At 44.7% G+C, this 16,478-nt stretch overlaps 1 protein-coding gene across 1 annotated transcript in view; it reads left to right on the forward strand.

The window, feature by feature from the left end:
- Window positions 1–7,705: 7,705 nt before the first annotated feature.
- The window catches only part of XKRX (XK related X-linked), a 33,230-nt gene continuing 24,457 nt past the window's right edge, over window positions 7,706–16,478 (forward strand). Inside the window, exon 1 of the mRNA XM_070758328.1 lies at window positions 7,706–8,683. Coding sequence (XP_070614429.1) covers window positions 8,307–8,683 — 377 coding nt within the window. The 5' untranslated portion in view covers window positions 7,706–8,306. The remainder of the gene's footprint in view (window positions 8,684–16,478) is intronic.

Here is a 16,478-nt window from a genome sequence, read left to right on the forward strand (position 1 = left end):
AAAGTATTCAATGAGAATATTTCATTCATTCACATCTAGGATGTGTTCTTTGAGTGTTCCCTCTTTTTTTTGAGCAGTATACATTATCTACTATATAAAGTGTATGCACACACACATACACACACACAGCTCTTCTAAAATTATACACTTTCAGCCACATTTACTGTGATAGGAAAAAACATACCCTGAGTCCAGAAGGAGAAGAAAATAAAAAAAACCCCAATTTTTTTCTACCGGTTCTGCATATCTGACCATACCCATAGGAGCCCTAATTGAAGGTACATGCAACTTTTGGGGATGAGTTATTTAATACAGCTTCATTTGTACTCGGCCGTAGGCTGCATTAGAAAAGCCCTCCACCCTTGTCACAATCTGGACTTCAGTCAAAATACGACAAGTGTGGCTCCAAGCTTCTTTATTGGATTTTCTGGAACAGGTTGATTCACTCTGGAAAAGCAGCTGCAAAGGGACAGAAAGATTTTGATTAGGCCGCTTAATCACCACAGCCTGTCCTAAGGGGGTGCTCATCTGTTTGGAACCCATATCGCATCTCAGACATTAACACCCTTGAAAATGTCCAAAGATACTTCACCAGAAGAGCCCTTCACTCCTCCACTCGAAACAGAATACCCTACAAGACTAGACTTTCAATCCTGGGCCTAGAAAGCCTAGAACTAAGACACCTTAAACAAGATCTAAGTATTGCCCACAAGATCATATGCTGCAACGTCCTGCCTGTCGGCGAATACTTCAGCTTCAACCACAACAACACAAGAGCACACAACAGATTTAAACTTAATATTAACCGCTCCAAACTTGACTGTAAAAAATATGACTTCAGTAACCGAGTTGTCGAAGCGTGGAATTCATTACCGGATTCCATAGTGTCATCCCCAAACCCCCAACACTTTACCCTTAGATTATCCACGGTTGACCTATCCAGATTCCTAAGAGGTCAGTAAGGGGTGAGTACAAGTGCACTAGAGTGCCTTCCGTCCCCTGTCCTATTGCTCTCTTATATCTCCTATACCTTTCTTCTATTTATTTATTTATTTATTTACTTACTTACTTACTTACTTACTTACTTACTTACTTACTTACTTACTTACTTACTTACTTACTTATTTGATTTTTATGCCGCCCTTCTCCTTAGACTCAGGGTGGCTTACAACATGTTAGCAATAGCACTTTTTTAACAGAGCTAGGCTATTGCCCCCACAATCCGGGTCCACATTTTACCCACCTCGGAAGGATGGAAGACTGAGTCAACCTTGAGCTGGTGATGAGATTTGAACCGGTGAACCTTCAGATCTACAAGTCAGCTTCAGTGGCCTGCAGTACAGCACTCTACCTGCTGCGCCACCCTGGCTTCTTCTATATCTCTTCTATTCTTTCATTGATATGTTCTATTACTATACCTTCTTTTCTATTATTTCTTAGATATATTTTACTATGAGTATCTCCTCTATAACCTTCATCATGTATTTTACTATGAGTATATAGATATATACCCACTAAAACCCTCATTGTGTATTGGACAAAATAAATAAAATAAATAAGTTTTCTGCCCGATGATGAGACGCAGGCCACTTATGTTGAACTATCTTTGGCTGGCAGAGAATAACCATGTTGGCAGAGCTTCAGTTTCACATCCTTACGGATGGCGGAAAATATTAGGACATTTCTAACCCTCCGGTTTTGAATTCGCTCCCCCTGTCTGGTGCTTCTGCTAACTCTCTTGGATGTGTTGCTTGCCTTTCGTCTCCTGTCCTAATGTTTTTCTCTTCCTAGTATCATGTATATAAACATGGTTATATCTTTGCATACTACCAGCAATGGGCTCCTACGGGAACGGTCAGGAACGCAGTTCCGGTAGCAAAATTTGGACCTCCACCCCAGAGCACCCATTTGCACTGAAAGATGTTGAAACAAAATGCATAAGCCACGCCCACAATGTGGTAGTAAAAATGTTGGTAGCCTGTCACTGCATGCTACCAATACAGTGGTACCTCTACCTACAAACGCCTCTACTTACGAACTTTTCTAGATAAGAACCGGGTGTTCAAGATTTTTTTTGTCTCTTCTCAAGAACCATTTTCCACTCACAAACCCGAGTCTCTGAAACTGTATCCAGAAAAGGCAGGGAGAAGCCTCCGTGGGGCCTCTCTAGGAATCTCCTGGGAGGAAACAGGGCTGGAAAAGGTGGAGAGAAGCCTCCGTGTGGTCTTTCTAGGAATCTCCTGGGAAGAAACAGGGCCTCCACCCTCCCTGTGGTTTCCCCAATCGCACACATTATTTGCTTTTACATTGATTCCTATGAGAAAAATTGCTTCTTCTTGCAAACTTTTTAACTTAAGAACCTGGTCACGGAACGAATTAAGTTCGTAAGTAGAGGTAGCATTGTATATAAACATTGTTATATCTGTGTATACTACCAATACGTTCTTGACAAAACAAATGAACAAACAAACAAATAAAATAAAATAAAAATAAATTAGTGAGAAGTGTATCCAACATTCTCAGTGATTCTTCCCACCCTGCTCTTTTTGGTCTGTTGCCTTCTGGCAGAAGATGCAGAACAATTAAAACTCGGACCACACGTTTTCTGAATAGTTTTGATCCCAGAGCTATAATTGCACTTGACAATGAACTAAAGGGTCACCATCAGTGAGCTGTTGGACAGCATTACAGTGATCCCTCGATTATCGCGAGGGTTCCGTTCCAAGACCCCTCGCGATAATCGATTTTTCGCGATGTAGGGTTGCGGAAGTAAAAACACCATCTGCGCATGCGCGCCCTTTTTTCATGGCCGCGCATGCGCAGATGGTGGAGTTTGCGTGGGCGGCGGGGAAGACCCAGGGAAGGTTCCTTCGGCCGCCCTTTGCGTGGGCGGTGGGGAAACCCCGATCTTCGTCTGCTCGCTGCTGCTGCGGCCGCCCAGCAGCTGATCTGCTCGGCAGTGCAGCAGCAGCGAGCAGACGAAGATCGGGGTTTTCCCGCCGCCCACGCAAAGGGGAAACCCCGATTCGGCTCCTCACTGCGCTGCCGAGCAGATCAGCTGCTGGGCGGCCGAAGGAACCTTCCCTGGGTCTTCCTCGCTGATGCCCCCGCTTGCCCGCCCGCCCGCCGCCCGCCCGCCGCCCGCCAGCAAGAGGGGGAGAGATAGAGAAAGAGAGAGAAGGAAAGAAAGAGATGAGAGAGGGAGGAAGAGAGTGTGAGAGAGGAAGAAGCAAGATAGAGAAAGAGAGAGAGAAAGAAAGATGAGAAAGGAAGGAAGAGAGTGATGTCATCGGGTGGGAAAAATCGCGATATAGCGTTTCGCGAAGAACGAGATCGCGAAACTCGAGGGATCACTGTACTTGGTCTGTTGTGTGGATATTGGGAGGGTCGGGGTTGGGAATTTGTGGTGGGTGGGGGCAGGTTTTGAGATTGTTATGTGTGTTGGGCCTGGTCTTTGGGCATTATGTGAATTTCATTGTATAGGTATACTGTGTATATACGTACAATGACAATTAATAATAATAACAACAACAACAACAAACAACAACAACAACAATAACAGAGGCACAACTACATGGGCCAGATGCTTCATTAGAACCTGTGCCACAGCTACCATCTACCAGTGGTAAAAAAATTGGTGGGATCATAAACCTGAGAAAGTAGTTGAAAACAAACATGCCAAAATATTTTGGGACTTTCGAACGCAAACTGACAAGGTTTTGGAACACAATACACCAGACCTCACAATTGTGGAAAAGGAAAAAGTGTAGATCGTTGATGTTGCCATATCAGGTGACAGTCGAATTAATGAAAAACAAAAAGAAAAAATTAGCCGATAGCAGGATCTGAAAATCGAAGTACGACGTCTCTGGCATAAACCAGTACAGATGGTCCCAGTAGTAATTGGCACAAGACCTCAACCAGCATTTGAAAACAATAAACATTGACAAAATCACAATCGGTCAGTTGCAAAAGGCCATCGCACTAGGATCTGCGCACCTTGTACAAAAATACTTCACAATGTCCTAAATGCTTTGGAAGTATTCGACTGGTGATATTGTGATATGAAATGTAGCATATAAATCTTGTTTGCAGTGTGCTACTGTTTTTTGTGAATAAAGTAATAATAATAATATAATGTAAAGATATGAATGTCGGGAAGATACCAATAGCTTGTGTGGAACTCCCAAATACTTCTGGGAATATGGACTCCAGAGGATACCTAAAGGTACCTGAAGCATAGACATCAGAGAGTTATTGTTAATGGCGAGTATTCTGAGCAGAGTCAGGTTACAAGCGGTGTGCCACAAGGGTCTGTTCTGGGTCCTATTCTTTTTAATATGTTTGTGAGTGACATAGGGGAAGGTTTGGTAGGGAAAGTTTGCTTATTTGCTGATGACTCTAAAGTGTGCAATAGGGTTGATATTCCTGGAGGGGTCTGTAATATGGTAAATGATTTAGCTTTACTAGATAAATGGTCAAAGCAATGGAAACTGCAGTTTAATGTTTCCAAATGTAAAATAATGCACTTGGGGAAAAGGAATCCTCAATCTGAGTATTGTATTGGCAGTTCTGTGTTAGCAAATACTTCAGAAGAGAAGGATTTAGGGGTAGTGATTTCTGACAGTCTCAAAATGGGTGAACAGTGCAGTCAGGCGGTAGGGAAAGCAAGTAGGATGCTTGGCTGCATAGCTAGAGGTATAACAAGCAGGAAGAGGGAGATTATGATCCCGCTATATAGAATGCTGGTGAGACCACATTTGGAATACTGTGTTCAGTTCTGGAGACCTCACCTACAAAAAGATATTGACAAAATTGAACGGGTCCAAAGACATGCTACAAGAATGGTGGAAGGTCTTAAGCATAAAACGTATCAGGAAAGACTTAATGAACTCAATCTGTATAGTCTGGAGGACAGAAGGAAAAGGGGGGACATGATCGAAACATTTAAATATGTTAAAGGGTTAAATAGGGTTCAGGAGGGAAGTGTTTTTAACAGGAAAGTGAACACAAGAACAAGGGGACACAATCTGAAGTTAGTTGGGGGAAAGATCAAAGGCAACTTGAGAAAATATTATTTTACTGAAAGAGTAGTAGATCCTTGGAACAAACTTCCAGCAGACGTGGTTGGGAAATCCACAGTAACTGAATTTAAACATGCCTGGGATAAACATATATCCATTGCAAGATAAAATACAGGAAATAGTATAAGGGCAGACTAGATGGACCATGAGGTCTTTTTCTGCCGTCAGTCTTCTATGTTTCTATGTTTCTAAAGTAATAATAATAATATAATGTAAAGATATGAATGTCGGGAAGATACCAATAGCTTGTGTGGAACTCCCAAATACTTCTGGGAATATGGACTCCAGAGGATACCTAAAGGTTAATTGCCCCCCTGAGATAAATGTGAGGTTTGTTGACAAAACAGTTGCCGATCTCTTCTGTTATGTACATATGCTCTAGTTTCATTGTCTGTGCATTTTCATGCTCGCAGGCTTAGGGCTGCTGTTGTTATCAATGCATGCAAGGAAAACATAAGCGAATCGTTCAAAAGACCTGGATTTTAATGCAAGCCCCGAACATCGCTCGCCCCCCGCTCCGGATCTATGGATTTAACCCTCTTTCAAATGATGCTGATATTGAACCAGATTGTTGGGGGCAACATTCTGCCTCTGTAAACCATTTAGAGAGGGCTCAACAGCATTTATATAGGTCTTATTGCTATTCCTAAATGATGACGATGAGGAGGAGGAGGAGGAGCCGAGGTGGCGCAGTGGGTAGAGTGCAGTACTGCAGGCCCCTAAAGCTGACTGCTAGATCTGCAGGTCAGCGGTTCAAATCTCATCACCGCCTCAAGGTTGACTCAGCCTTCCATCCTTCTGAAGTGGGTAAAATGAGGACCCGGATTGTGGGGGCAATAGGCTGGCTCTGTTAAAAAAAAAAAGTGCTATTGCTAAAATGTTGTAAGCCGCCCTGAGTCTAAGGAGAAGGACGGCATTTAAAAAATATTGAATGAATGAGTGAATGAATGAATGAATGAATGAATGAATAAATTAATTAATTAATAAATATGATGATGATGGCATGGCATGGCATGGCATAGAATAGAATAGAATAGAATAGAATAGAATAGGATTGGATTGGATAGAACTCTTTATTGGCCAAGTGTGATTGGACACACATGGAATTTGTCTTTGATGCCTATGCTCTCAAGTGTACATAGAAGAAAATATACATTTGTCAAGAATAATGTGGTACAATACTTAATGATTGCCATAGGGGTCAAATAAGCAACGAGGAAACAATCAATATTAATAACAACAACAACAGAAGCAAGAGTTGGAAGGGACCTTAGAGGTCTTCTAGTCCAACCCCTTGCCTAGGAAGGTAACTCTACACTACTTCAGACAGATGGTTATCCAATATCTTCTTAAAAACATCCAGTGTTGGGGCATTCATAACTTCTGGAGGCAAGCTGTTCCATTGGTTAATTGTTCTAACTGTCAGGAAATTTCTTCTTAGTTCTAAGTTGCTTCTCTCCTTGATTAGTTTCCACCCATGGCTTCTTGTCCTGCCTCAGGTGCTTTGGGGAATAGCTTGACTCCCTCTTCTTTGTGGCAACCCCTGAGATATTGGAACATGTCTACCCTGGTCCTTCTTTTCATTAAAGTAGCCATGTCCAGTTCCTGCAACCGTCAGAGGTATAACAAGCAGGAAGAGGGAGATTTGTGATCCCGTGATATAGAACGCTGCTGAGACCACATTTGGAATACTGGGTTCAGTTCTGGAGACCTCACCTACAAAAATATATTGATAAAATTGAACGGGTCCAAAGACGGGCTACAAGAATGGTGGAAGGTCTTAAGCATAAAACGTATCAGGAATGACTTAATGAACTCAGTCTGTATAATCTGGAGGACAGAAGGGAAAGGGGGGGGGGGGAACATGATCGAAACATTTAAATACGTGAAAGGGTTAAATAAGATTCAGGAGGGAAGTGTTTTTAATAGGAAAGTGAACACAAGAACAAGGGGGCACAATCTGAGGTTAGTTGGGGGAAAGATAAGAAGCAACATGAGAAAATATTTTACTCAAAGAGTAGTAGATGCTTGGAACAAACGTCCAGCAGACGTGCTTGGTAAATCCACAGTAATTGAATTTAAAAATACCTGGAATAAACGTAAATCCATCTTAAGATAAAATACAGGAAATAGTATAAGGGCAGACTAGATAGACCATGAGGTCTTTTTCTGCCCTCAATCTTTTATGTTTCTATGTTTCTATGTCATGTCTCTCCTGGTCCTTCTTTAAGCCAGACATACCCAGTTCCTGCAACCGTTCTTCGTATGCAGAGGGATAATAACAGTAGAGGAATTTGTGTGGCAGAGGGAGGAAAAAGAAGCTCTTTCCAGTCTCATTTTGAAATCCTTGTTTACATTGGCTCCCTCTCTGTTTTTTTTTTTCCAAACAGAGGTTGGCTCATCTCCAGCCGCCTATAAGCGTGGCGAAGCAGTCCGAAATCCAAGCCGGCGAAAGCTAGCCTCGGCCCACTTGGCAAGCCCCGACGACCCATCAAGCCGGTTCCGGCCTGCGCCCGAGGGACTCCCCGCCACTGGGAGGCTGGCGCGCTGAGCGGGGCGTGCGCTAGGACCCGGAGCCGCCTCCCAGAGCCGGAGCCAGACACACCTGTTTTCCCGGCTCCGGATCAGCCGAGCGGGCGGACACGGACGGACGGAGGAGGAGTGCGTGGCCGGCCAGGGCTCCGCCGGCGAGCAGCTGTGTGCGCGCCCCGCCAGCCGCCGGCGCTCGGCTACGAAGAGGAGCCGCCTCTGCCTCACCAAGACGCAGGGCGGGCGCGCTTGCCACGCGGGCTTCCCAGCACAGCCTGCGTGGATTCCGTACCCGCATCGGAACCAACCGGTCCCGGGGAGGCTGGTCTGGCTTCCACCCGGGTTGAAGAGCTCTGGCCGGGCGCGGGTTGGCTGGGGATTAAGCCTGGGACTCAGTCTTGCGCTTCTGTGAAATGGGCGCGTTTGGAAAGCTCCAGGTTACGCGCGCCCTCGCTTGGTTGGGGCGTTTCTTTGGCCCGGCCGGCTCTTTGCCCACCGGCTGCTGGCTGGACTCCCCGTGGAAAAGGGGCTGAAAGCGGCTTGCGTGGGCCCTCCGCTTGCATCGGCTAACCAGGTGGGTCCAGAAGTTTGGAGACTGGAGAGGTGGTGTCCCAGGTCCAGCCGGAGGCTCCTTGGGGAAAGAAAGGGGAACCATCCCGAGGTTGGAGCATTGGAGCATCTTAAGCGAGAGGGATGGGCGGTGGGAGGGTGGCGGTGGCCGACTCTCCCGTGGAAGAATGCTCCTCCGAGCAGATTTCGCGGGGAAGGACCCCCAAGCGTCCACGCAAGGTTTTGCGCAGGGTGGCCTCGCAGGCGGTGACCCGTACCAACCCTCCGGTGGGCATCGTCTTCACCACCCTCCTGTACTGTGGGGAGTTGGCCTCGGCCTGCGTGATGACCGCCTCCTACAGCCGCTCCAACGACCAGTTCTGGATGGTCATGACTCTGCTGCTGATGCTGGTCTCCTCCGTCATGGTCCAGCTCACCCTCATCTTCGTCAACCGGGACTTGACCAGCGACAAGCCCTTCGTCCTGTTCATGCACCTGGTGCTCCTGGGACCCCTCATCAGGTGAGTTGGACGTGGCTCTTCCTCCCCTCCTTTGCCCCCTCCCAAAAGTTGGCTCCTCAACTTGGCTCCTTGGTTCAATTAGGCCTGTCTTTCCCCCAGATGTGCAGGAACTACCATGCCCATAATCCACAAGCAAGTTAAAGGTGGTTTCTCTTCCCTCAACTGTGCAGGAACTATTATGCCCATAATCCCCAAATGGGCTGAAGGTGCTTTGTCCTCCCTCAGCTGTGCAGGATCTACCATGCCCATAATCCACAAGCAGGTTAAAGGTGGTTTGTTTTCCCTCAACTGTGCAGGAACTACCATGCCCATAATCCACAAGCGAGTTAAAGGTGATTTGTCTTCCCTTGCCTGTGCAAGAACTACCATGCCCATAATCCACAAGCGGGTTAAAGGTAGATTGTCTTCTCTCAGCTGTGCAGGAACTACCATGCCCATAATCCACAAATGGGCTGAAGGTGGTTTGTCTTCCCCGCTGTGCAGGAACTACCATGCCCATAATCCACAAGCAGATTAAAGGAGGTTTGTCTTCCCTCAGCTGTGCAGGAACCACCATGCCCATAATCCACAAACAAGTTAAAAGGTGGTTTGTCTTCCCTCAGCTGTGCAGGAACTACCATGCCCAGAATCCACATTTGACTACAAGTTGTCTCCAAATACATAGGAAAACTTGCAGCTGGTGAGAAATTAGAGAAATGATGGTTGGTTAGATTGTCTTTTGGTAAAAGAGGGTTTGTGGCTGTCAAACCGAACTTTCTAGGTTGGCCCAGATGTTTAGGCATTGCAGCTGCCAGACATGATTTCAAGGTGGGGCTCTTATTACCCTCAACTATGGTTACATTGAAGCATGGTTTGTTGGATAAACCATCATGGGTCAGACTCAGACATGGCTCCGAATATTTAAATCGAATGTTTTATCTCTCATAAGTGGCTAGCAGGATGCTAAACCAAGGACTCCACCTGCATAGGAACCGGGACAGGCCAAAATTGAATTATCTACATGTTCTGCTTGGTGCTTCTTAAGATGAACAATGGGCAGGGCGAAAATGGCAGCTCAGTTTGGAAAACGTTGGTTTGAATGGAGGCGTCTGTAATATGGTAAATGATTTAGCTTTACTAGATAAATGTCAAAGCAATGGAAACTGCAGTTTAATATTTCCAAATGTAAAATAATGCACTTGGGGAAAAGGAATCCTCAATCTGAGTATTGTATTGGCAGTTCTGTGTTAGCAAATACTTCAGAAGAAAAGGATTTAGGGGTAGTGATTTCTGACAGTCTCAAAATGGGTGAACAGTGCAGTCAGGCAGTAGGGAAAGCAAGTAGGATGCTTGGCTGCATAGCTAGAGGTATAACAAGCAGGAAGAGGGAGATTATGATCCCGCTATATAGAATGCTGGTGAGACCACATTTGGAATACTGTGTTCAGTTCTGGAGACCTCACCTACAAAAAGATATTGATAAAATTGAACGGGTCCAAAGACGGGCTACAAGAATGGTGGAAGGTCTTAAGCATAAAACGTATCAGGAAAGACTCCATGAACTCAATCTGTATAGTCTGGAGGACAGAAGGAAAAGGGGGGACATGATCGAAACATTTAAATATGTCAAAGGGTTAAATAAGGTCCAGGAGGGAAGTGTTTTTAATAGGAAAGTGAACACAAGAACAAGGGGACACAATCTGAAGTTAGTTGGGGGAAAGATCAAAAGCAACATGAGAAAATATTATTTTACTGAAAGAGTAGTAGATCCTTGGAACAAACTTCCAGCAGACGTGGTAGATAAATCCACAGTAACTGAATTTAAACATGCCTGGGATAAACATATATCCATCCTAAGATAAAATACAGAAAATAGTATAAGGGCAGACTAGATGGACCATGAGGTCTTTTTCTGCCATCAGACTTCTATGTTTCTATGTTTCTATGAATGTGAGGACTGAAGTCATCCTTCCGTCTGAGTCCCGAAATCTCCACCTGCTCAAAACAAGACACCTAGTTTCACCACCCGGAATTCCCCAGGCAGCCAAGCGGTTGACTTGAACCAGTGATGGTAAACCTTTTTTTTCCTCGGGTGCCGAAAGAGCATGGGCGTCGGCTATTATGCATGCGTGAGTGCCCACACCCACAATTTAATGCTTGGGGAGGGCAAAAACAGCTTCCCCCAGTCCCTGGAGGCCCTCTGGAGGCTGAAAACGGCCATTTCCCAACTTCTGGTGGGCCCAATAGACTCTTGTCTTGCCCTCCCCAGGCTGCAAAGGCTTCCCTGGAGCTGGGGAAAGGTAAAAATTCCCTCTCCATCCCTCCGGAGGCTTTCTGGAAGCGAAAAACACCCTCCCAGAGCCTCTGTGCAAGCCAAAAATCAGCTGGCCGGCACACACATGCATGTTGGAGCTGAGCTAGGGCAACAGCTTGTGTGCCAACAGATATGGCTCCGTGTGCCACCTGTGGCATCCATGCCATAGGTTCGCCATCAGTGCTCTAGACCAGAGGTAGGCAAAGTTAGCTCTTCCATGACATATGAACTTCAACTCCCAGAATTCCTGAGCTAGCATGATTGGCTCAGGAATTCTGGGAGTTGAAGTCCACAGGTCGCAGAAGAGCCAACTTTGCCTACCCCTGCTCTAGACCATTGGAATCCATGGTGTTATTTTTTATTTTATTTATTTATTTTTTATTTATTCATTTGTCCAATACACAAATACATAGGAAGAAAAATAGACATGTGGTAATATAAATGAGGGTGAAAGTGAACTTAGAGGAGAGGATATATGAAAGGAAGAGAATATATAGGATAGTTGAAAGAAAGGAAAGACAATTGGACAGGGGACGAAAGGCACACCAGTGCACTTATGTATGCCCCTTACTGGCCTCTTAGGAACCTGGAGAGGTCAATCGTGGAGAGTCTAAGGGAGAAATGTTGGGGGTTAGGGGTTGACACAATTAAGTCCGGTAATGAGTTCCACGCTTCGATAACTCGATTGTTGAAATCATATTTTTTACAGTCAAGTTTGGAGCGGTTCGTATTAAGTTTGAATCTGTTGCGTGCTCTTGTGTTATTGCAGTTGAAGCTGAAGTAGTCATTGACCGGTAGGACGTTGCAGTATATGATCTTGTGGGCAATACTCAAATCGTGTTTTAGGCACCACAGTTCTAGGCTTTCTAGGCCCAGGATTGTTAGTCTATTTTCGTAGGATATTCTGTTTCGAGTGGAGGAGTGAAGGGCTCTTCTGGTGAAATATCTTTGGACATTTTCAAGGGTGTTGATTGTTTTCTTACATTAGGATTGTTTTATTCCTAATGGGTTAATATTCTTATCGGGACTGAAGTTTCCTCTCATTTTAGACCCCTAACGTACAAAATGCCACAATAAAAATATAAAATGCCATTAGGATATAGAATTAGAACAAACTCCCACTCCCTGCTAGCCCTGAGGATGTTATCTAGTTTGGTAATAAAACGTCTGTAAGAAAAACAAGCTCGGAAAACACTAACACAGTTCAACCCTGAGCTATAAACACTATCTTCTGTTGGAACTCAAGACCTTAAAAGTTGCCAAAGTTGAGAAATGCAATCATAAAAAGTCTCGGACTACTTTAAAAATTACTTCCACCATTAGCTGTGTGTCTTCCTCGCCGCCTCCCGCCCGTTGTGCTCATTTTGCTAAGTGTGGTTCTGGCTATTCGTCCTTGATTTGTTTTTTTGCTCGGAGCGTGCTAGAAGCCAAGAGGCAGGTCCAGTTTGGAAGCCAATGTTTTCCCTGGAGGAATGTTGAGCAGAATTGAAGCTAGAGCTTCTGCCCTTTCATCAGAGGGAAATGTGATCTTCTCAGAATGTTTAGCATGCTCAAATGCCCTTGGGAGCTGAACATACTGTATGCACGAAGTTAGTCAACGAAGCAGTGGAAGTGATGTGCCGGTGTCTGGAGGCTGTTGGGGTCTGGATGGGTGTCAACAGACTCAAACTCAACCCGGATAAGACGGAGTGGCTGTGGGTTTTGCCTCCCAAGGACAATTCCATCTGTCCTTCCATTACCCTGGGGGGGGGAATTATTGACCCCCTCGGAGAGGGTCCGCAACTTGGGCGTCCTCCTCGATCCACAGCTCACATTAGAGAACCATCTTTCAGCTGTGGCGAGGGGGGCGTTTGCCCAGGTTCGCCTGGTGCACCAGTTGCGGCCCTATCTGGACCGGGACTCACTGCTCACAGTCACTCATGCCCTCATCACCTCGAGGTTCGACTACTGTAATGCTCTCTACATGGGGCTACCCTTGAAAAGTGTTCGGAAACTCCAGATCGTGCAGAATGCAGCTGCGAGAGCAATCATGGGCTTTCCCTAAATATGCCCATGTTACACCAACACTCCGCAGTCTGCATTGGTCGCCGATCAGTTTCCGGTCACAATTCAAAGTGTTGGTTATGACCTATAAAGCCCTTCATGGCACCGGACCAGATTATCTCAGGGACCGCCTTCTGCTGCACGAATCCCAGCGACCAGTTAAGTCCCACAGAGTGGATCTTCTCCGGGTCCCGTCAACTAAACAATGTCGCTTGGCGGGACCCAGGGCAAGAGCCTTCTCTGTGGCGGCCCCGACCCTCTGGAACCAACTCCCCCCAGAGATTAGAATTGCCCCCACCATGCTTGCCTTTCGTAAGCTACTTAAAACCCACCTCTGCCGCCAGGCATGGGGGAATTGAGATGCTGTTTCTCCCTAGGCCTTTACAATTTTATGCATGGTATGTCTGTATGTATGTTTGGTTTTTATATTAATGGGTTTTTAATCATTTTTAGTATTGGATTGTTACATGCTGTTTTTATCACTGTTGTTAGCCACCCCGAGTCCACGGAGAGAGGGCGGCATACAAATCCAATTATAAATAAATGAATGAATGAATGAATGAATATAGAAAGAAAGAAAGAAAGAAAGAAAGAAACTAACTAACTAACTAACAAACAAACAAACAAACAAACAAACAAACAAACAAACAAACAAACAAACAAACAAACAAACAAACAAAAAACACTCTTGGCCCATCTGCGCGGAGGCTCTCTAGAAGCCAAAAACGCCCTCCCAGAGCCTCTGTGTGAGCCAAAAATCAGCTGGCCGGCACACACATCCATGTTGGAGCTGAGTTAAGGCAACGGCTCACGTGCCAGCAGATATGGCTGCGCATACCACCTGTGGCCCCCGTGCCATAGGTTCGCATCACTGGCGTAGGAAGTCTTTGCTCAGCTAATAAGCATTGAGGGTGACGGCCATGTTTGGAAGGAAGAGAGCTCCAGGGAACAGTATAACAGAGTTAGAAGGGATCTTGTGGGTCTTCAAGTCCAACCCATTGTTCAAGCAGGAGACCCTATCTTATGTAGGAACTAAAGAATAGGGAACTCTTCTGAAGTGGAAGTGTGAGGTTTTTTGCATATAAGAACATAAAAACCATGCTGAATTGTGCGAAAGCTCATCGAGTTCAGCATTCTGTGTCCCACAGTGGCCCACCAATTGTCCATGGGGATCTTGAGCAGAAAGATATAATGTTTTCGTAGATTTTCACGGGTAGAGGTATGACGGTCTTGGTATATTCGGGTTTCTTCCCGTGTAGGATTTGGAAATTTCTGGCGACGTTTCGATGAGGTCCCACTCATCATCTTCAACAACAACCATTAACTAATCAGCATACTTCAGCTACATCAACGACCCCAGACGTTACCCCATTGACTCACCAGGAAATTTCTACACAGCAGGCAATTGCTGAGCCATCAAACCACACCCAACCACCAGTATTTATAGAAGGAAGGCAGCTTAGGTCTCGCAGTGTTCGCCTTAGAACAAGGACAGAAACACCAGCCTGAAGATGATGAGTGGGACCTCATCGAAACGTCGCCAGAAATTTCCGAATCATTCATATCATTCATATATCATTTATTTCATTCAAGACAAAGTTAAATACAAAACTCCAAAAAAACCCTCCAAAAATAAAAAATAAAAAACACAAAATAATCAAACTATTAAAGAAAGCATTAAGGAATATTAACATTTTGTTTATTTTAAACACTATTTTAATATTAAAGGATATTTAAATATTAAAATTTAAATATTAAAATAAATATTAAAGAAAAAAGTGCATTAAATAAAGATGAGCACATTTATACATATTATCCTCCCTAGTTAAATACTAATTAATACAAATTAGATTAGATTAGATTTATTGGATTTATATGCCGCCCCTATCCGCAAACTCGGGGCGGCATATAAATAATTAATTAATTAATACATTACTACGACATAAGTTCCAACCCCATGTAAAACAGCCCCCCCTACAAAAAATTTAAACTACTAAATCTATTTGCAAATTGTTGACCCATCTTCTACCAATAAGCGCTTGGCCTTATTGCCATGCACTCAAAATCCGGATTGGGCTTATTTTCAGGGGATGTCTTATTTTCGGGAAAATGGTATATATTATGTTAGTGACAAAGCAGTAAACAAGGAAATTGATACTTAAATCAAAACAAAACGAAAGTGTCAAAACTCTTTGTTGGAAGTGTGAAATTATTAAGCTCCATCTTTTCGCCACATTTTGGGGGGGCTGTTTCTCTTCAATTTGTTCTTTTGGACAGCATTGCCCTCCTTGTAGATGGGTGTTTCTAAGTTCCTCTCTTTTGGGTGATGTCAACTTTCCTTCCTTTTTTAAAATTAAATTCAGGATGAGAGGTTGCTTGTTGACTCAGTTTTTCCTCTGATGATATCAACAGTCTGAACTTGAAATCTCGGTTGAGAAAACAAAAATTGCAACATTGCCTTGGTGGCATCGTGGTACTAGATATGTTCTTCTGAGAGGCTTGGGGCTTTTGCCACGCTCGACGAATTCTTCCCTACACTTCTGCTTTCTCCTTCCTGTGGTCCACACCCTGTTTATCCTCCTCAGCTACTGAAGAACACAGTTAAATCGTACGGTTGGTGGAAGTGGTTGGAATATTGCAGGCAATACCATCCTGGAGTTTGACCCCGAGCAGCTCAAGGATGACTCAACCTTCCATCCTTCTAAGGTTAAAATGAGGACTCAGATTGTTTGGGGGCAATAGGCTGACGTAACTGCCCAGAGAGTGCTGTAAAACCCTGTGAGTGACATATAAATAAATCTAGGTGCTATTATTTATTTATTTATTTTATTTATTAGATTTGTATGCCGCCCCTCTCCGTAGACTCAGGGCGGCTCACAACAACAACAAAGACAATGTAAGAACAAATCTAATAATTTAAATAACACTAAAACCCCCATTATTAAAAGCAAGCATACACACAAACATACCATGTATAAACTGTATAGGCCCGGGGGAGATATCTCAGTTCCCCCATGCCTGACGGCAGAGATGGGTCTTAAGAACTTTACGAAAGGCAAGGAGGGTGGGGGCACTCCTGATCTCTGGGGGGAGCTGGTTCCAGAGGGTCGGGGCCGCCACAGAGAAGGCTCTTCTCCTGGGTCCCATCAAACAACATTGTTTAGTCGATGGGACCCAGAGAAGGCCAACTCTGTGGGACCTAACCAGTCGCTGGGATTCGTGCGGCAGAAGGCGGTCCCGGAGATATTCTGGTCCGATGCCATGAAGGGCTTTATAGGTCATAACCAACACTTTGAATTGTGACCGGAAATTGATCGGCAACCAATGCAGACTGCGGAGTGTTGGTGTGATATGGGCATATTTAGGGAAGCCCATGATTGCTCTCGCAGCTGCATTCTGCACGATCTGAAGTTTCCGAACACTTTTGCTATTCTTATTATTGATGATTCCAGAAACCTG

The sequence above is a fragment of the Erythrolamprus reginae genome, chromosome 8, assembly GCF_031021105.1.
Source record: "Erythrolamprus reginae isolate rEryReg1 chromosome 8, rEryReg1.hap1, whole genome shotgun sequence".
Taxonomy (NCBI): domain Eukaryota; kingdom Metazoa; phylum Chordata; class Lepidosauria; order Squamata; family Dipsadidae; genus Erythrolamprus; species Erythrolamprus reginae.